This window comes from Mycetomoellerius zeteki, unplaced genomic scaffold (genome assembly GCF_001594055.1).
Source record: "Mycetomoellerius zeteki isolate Tzet28-1 unplaced genomic scaffold, Tzet1.0 scaffold243, whole genome shotgun sequence".
Taxonomy (NCBI): Eukaryota; Metazoa; Arthropoda; class Insecta; order Hymenoptera; family Formicidae; genus Mycetomoellerius; species Mycetomoellerius zeteki.
In genome coordinates, this window is record NW_017257220.1 from 2,595 (window position 1) to 8,016 (window position 5,422).

Sequence of the window (5,422 nt, forward strand, 5' to 3'; positions counted from 1 at the left end):
ACTATTGTTTTTCTTTGTATCGGATACTAATCAGCGTACCACAAGGCGGAGGGACTTTAATATGATGAAATTATTGAGATAGTTATCTTGAATGCGATGAAAGTGCTGTTATAAATATATTAATGACTTTTTATCGCGATATTATTAAATTTTATATTTGCAAATTAATAATTAATAGTAAATACGATCTAATTGTTGTTAGTATTTGTTGGTTGGTAATACTGCTCGAATTTAGTATTGTTTTTAGTTTCTAGTTTAAAGTTAACATTTAGAGGAAGGAGAAAATCGGAAACATTGGAGTTCTTAAAATTCGTTACTCTTCCTCAGAAGATTTTGTTTTGTTTTTGGTGAACTTCCTTTTTTTTAGACTCTCTGTAAGCTGCGTGCGGGTGAGCTCACCAATTTTATGCGTTGTATGTTTTGTTAATTAACATTATGTAATTGAATAATAATATTAATATCTACACGGATCAGAGTTTGTGGTTGCTGACAAAATGATGCGTTTAATAAGAGCGCGTGTGCGTTGAATGCAGGAGCGAAGGACGAGATGTATTGATGTTGTATGATCTGACGGTAGGAAATTAATGTGATGATGTGTTCTTTACAATAATATGTTAAATTGATATTGATTGATTAAAATTCCTCTGTTTAAGAATGTCGGATAAATATTAGTTATTGATTATTGTATTAATTAAAATATAAAAAGAATTTATATGATTTACAACAGTATTTCATTTCGTTTTTCTCATTTCATTAAATATTGGGTTAGAAAAATTTGTGTTATTGTGTGTATTTTCAACGTTTTCGTATAATCTCGTATTCAATTTTGTTAATTATGTTCCTATAATATAATTTTTATTATATTTCGAACAGCATTTATAATTGTACATTGTATTGTAAATAATTATTATTGTATTACTGAATGTATAAAGAACAATAAAAGATAGTATTAAAAAAGTTATCCAATATGATTTTATCGTATTTCGCTAATCATAATGCAATATAATTAGCGAAAAATACAATAAAATAATTAGACATAAAAATAAAAAATCAAATTTAAATATATTTACTTGCAAAAACGGACTACTAAATTTATTAGTAACCCGTTTTTTTAGGGATGAGTATACTTACAAAGAAAATAGGACTGCCGATAAAATCAGCGGGGGTGGAGGGAGGCCTTTAGCTCGTTTTTGCTAAATTAAACCTTAACGATATATGATTGAAAAAGTTTGAAGTGTATTCAAAGTCTTTATAATTGCTAGTAATTATAGAGACTATGGAATATACTTACATAGTATGTTTGGTAAAAACGGGTTGAAAATTTGCATTTTTTTTAAAAAACACAATTTCGTAATTCTATTTTTATGCAGGCGCATATATTATAAGACAAAATTCATTAAATTAACTTGTTTGAATATTCAGTTTCGAGTTTTTTAATATTCAACTTTTATTTCCACAGTAGGAGATGCGAAATTGAAATTTTCGTTTAAGGACTAAACATTGTATCATTAAAAGATTTATTAAATAAAAACGTAAAGATTGTTATTGCAGAATCAGAATTCGAATTTTCTTGAAATATACACGAATTTTGTATTATGACATGCACTTTGAATACGAGATATCTTATACATATAAGCAAAAATGTTGTAAAAATTTATAAGCAATTTTTGTATTTTATATTTTATATTAAAAAGATTTGAGTCTATTTTTTTGTTGTATTATATTTTATTATATTGTATTATGTGTGTCTGATTACTTTGTATATTATTATTCTTTCTTTATGTTTTTCTTATTTTGGTATCAAATAAATACATTGCATGAAAATATTAAATTCGAATGTAATACATAAAGACATTCAAATCCAGCCAAGTTACACGTAACGTACTTCTTATAATTAGTTGTAATTTGCCATAAGAATATAACTATAACATATAATGACTGTAAACTGTAATATATTACGTGTGTTATACTACAGTTATATTAATTGTTATATGTAACTTGGTGTTTGCTGAGAGGACCGCCGTTAAAAATTGGCGGGGTTAGTGGAGGGCCTCTTCAGGTTGATTCATTTTTATTCATTTAAATTTTCTTTACAATTTTAGATTAAATGTAGTTTGTTTACAATTAGAAGAGTTCCACTTTATTCAAATTGCAAATTGCAATATAATAAAGTAGCACATTGATTGGTCCGTTATATTTCAGGAATTCCCGTTCTATATTTGAATACTTATATATATGTGTTACTTTCAAATTTCAACAATGTAATTAAAATTAGATATTTTAAAGGTATTGACAAATACATTTCTTACATTTGGTACATTCGGGGAAACGCTATTAGCGCTACTTCTGTCATTCTATCTTTCGTTGTTTATTAGACATAAAACAAGGATAGAATGATACATATAGCGCTAAATTCCTGAACGCACCTATTACATTTCGGCTTTGAATCGATGAAAGCTCTGCTTATTTGCACGTGACGACACAGATTTATTTCCTTCAGGAGCACCGCAAAATAATGGATATAATTGTGTAGTTTATATCCACTTCTTCAGAGGGCAGTAGTGCGCGGCGGCATTTTGCGATTACAGGAAAAAGGCTCTCACGTCCTCTCTCAGGTTTCTCTTTGGAAGTATATCTACCCTTTCATATTCTTTCACGTACTTAGTGGATGGAGTGTCGTGTGTTTGGTTTTTTGCATCTCAGTTAAAGATTTATATTGAATAAATTATACGGTAAATACAAGGATAAATTATTTTGTTCTTAAAAAAACTATTTACTTTTAATATGTAATAGAATATTCGAAAATGTTACGTGTGAATTAGCTATAAAACTGTACGAGACTCTATTCTAACCTCACTTATCGCGTAATTCTTGTGATAACTTTCGTAATTCTCTTTTAGCAGGATGTGTATAAATGTACATTCTTGCGTAACACATTATTTGAAATGTATTTTTAAATATCCAAAATATAAATGTAATTCTTTTTTAAATTAATCTCGAGATTTTAATATAGATTACTTAAACGACATTAAGTGTAGTATGCAATAAATAATTATTAAGTACAGAGTGCGATGAAATAAAAACATCTTTGCAATAATTCTTTAATAATTATTCTTGTTCTATGAAAGTTATATTAATCTACTATATTTTTTTTATTGTCTTAAGTATTACTCTTATATGATTGCTACAGATAAAATATGGAAGAATATGCAAGAGAACCATGTCCTTGGCGGATAGTTGACGATTGCGGAGGTGCCTTTACAATGGGTGTCATAGGCGGAGCAATCTTTCAAAGTATTAAAGGTTTCCGTAATGCACCAAGTGGATGGAGGCAGCGTTTTACGGGCAGTGTTGTAGCGATTAGGCAACGAGCACCTATTATCGCTGGAAATTTTGCTGTATGGGGCGGAATGTTTTCCACAATTGATTGCACATTAGTTCACTTTAGAGGAGGAAAGGAAGATCCTTATAACTCTATCATTAGTGGTGCGGCAACTGGTGGAATTTTAGCAGCAAGAAATGGGCTACCAGCAATGGTAGGCAGTGCAATCATTGGCGGAGTGCTTTTGGCATTGATAGAAGGTGTAGGAATTTGTTTCACGCGTCTCTCTGCTGAACAGTTCAAACCACCTGCATTGGTTGAAGATCCATCGCAACTTGGTCCACCGTCGCAGGGCTATCCATCATAATGTTCAACCAAATTCTTTAGATTTTTTTCAAATTAGAACGAATGTTCAAATAACGATGCTCGATAGTGCTTTGCATCAGAACATCACTCGACCATCTTCTTTTGCCAATGTTAAATTTATATGCAGCATGGAAGTCTTAGATTTAAGTTTGAATATTTTAGGTTGTTTTCTTACTTATTGCTGTATTCCTTTAAATCCCCCAACTAGAAAGCCAAACACAATATTTTATAAGAACATGTCCTGTAAATACATATAAAATGTAAGTAACAAAAATAAATGCACAGACAATATAATCATTTTTATTATAAAATATCTTACAACTTATAAAGAGTTCGTAAACTCTACAAATTTGATTTTTTTAAGTATCATGTAATTACAATAACAAATTTCTAGCATTTATTTAAGACATTAGATCAACAGATAAATTCATCATCATCTTCAGTTTCTTCTTCGAAGTTATTTATGGACGGTGCTACAGATAAATCTAATTGTTCTGTTAGATTTTTTGAATCATCTGCTATTGGCTCAATTTTTACACAGTTATCTTTAATTGATGCATCTCTCTCTGGTAATATTTCTTGTCCTGAATATTCTGATCCAAGTAGAGTGTTCCTCAAATGTAATCGTTCAACCTACAAAATTATTTGAGGTATTTTTAATAAAATTAAATCATTTGATGAGAACATTATTTAATATTTAAATTTTGACAAACCTGTAAAGCAAGTATTTGTTTCTCAATCTTAGATAGTATGTCAGTCAGAAATTCTTTTTGACTCCTTAACCGTTCGCGATATTGCGCCATTTCGTACGGAGAAATTCGTGCTTCTTTGCTCATTGTCACAGATCTTTTTGCTGATTCTTCACATTTCACACATCACGTTGCTAGTCGATATTGCTCGGTACGATGGTTACATAGAATACTATTTATATCAATCGAAACGAATCCGAGTTACTATATTTGTATCGCTCTACAAATATATTATGATTGTGCCCAGAAAATACGAGTTTAATAACTGTCCAACAAACAATAAACAATCATCTCCGACCACAGTATAATGTATTTATACTGTGTCTCCGACTAACAAATAGGTCAGAGAGTGGCATTAGACACTACAGACAGAAACCTGAGGTCAGAATCAGACTATGCATTGAATATTGAGATTGAAGATTGAAAGATTGAAATTTGACCAATCAAAACAATAGGAGCTAAAATTCCTTTGTCCTCACTGGTCAAATTTTAATCTTCAATCTTCAATCTCGATCTTCAATGCGTAGTCTGATTCCGACCTGAGAGAGAACATGTGCCTGTTCTTTTTGGCTGAACTTTTGCACCAGTTCATCTTTCTTCCTCTTCTTTCCTCTTGGAGAGAAAAGGAAGAAAGATGAACTGATGTAAAAATTCAGCCAAAAAGAACAGACCTAATGCCTGCATTTAGATTATTCCATGATAGAAGGTACAGACCCTCTAATTAGAGTCGCGACATCAAACAGCCACTTTTGATTGGTTCGCCATTTTTTATCAATTCCCACCTATATTCAAATACTTATATATATATGTATATATATATCACTTTTTAATTTAAACAATACAACGAATTTATAAGGAATTAATAAAATTTCTTATGTCGAATATATATACTATATCGAATAATATATTATGTTGAATAATAATACTATATGTCGAAAAACACAAATGTTAGGGCGCGTTCACACCTTGACGGAAAAGCAGAAAG

At 30.2% G+C, this 5,422-nt stretch overlaps 2 protein-coding genes across 2 annotated transcripts; one reads left to right on the plus strand and one right to left on the minus strand.

The window, feature by feature from the left end:
* Positions 1-2,645: 2,645 nt before the first annotated feature.
* Positions 2,646-3,970, plus strand: LOC108723511 (mitochondrial import inner membrane translocase subunit Tim17-B). The gene is made up of 2 exons (XM_018449328.1): positions 2,646-2,732; positions 3,191-3,970. The coding sequence occupies exon 2, from the start codon at positions 3,198-3,200 to the stop codon at positions 3,687-3,689; it is 492 nt and encodes a 163-aa protein (XP_018304830.1). The 5' UTR covers positions 2,646-2,732; positions 3,191-3,197; the 3' UTR covers positions 3,690-3,970.
* A 94-nt stretch (positions 3,971-4,064) lies between these two features.
* Positions 4,065-4,773, minus strand: LOC108723514 (uncharacterized). The gene is made up of 2 exons (XM_018449333.1): positions 4,402-4,773; positions 4,065-4,321 (listed from the first exon to the last, which is right to left on the minus strand). Exons 1-2 carry the CDS (start codon positions 4,522-4,524, stop codon positions 4,103-4,105), a joined length of 342 nt encoding a protein of 113 aa, XP_018304835.1. The 5' UTR covers positions 4,525-4,773; the 3' UTR covers positions 4,065-4,102.
* Between the last annotated feature and the right edge of the window lie 649 nt (positions 4,774-5,422).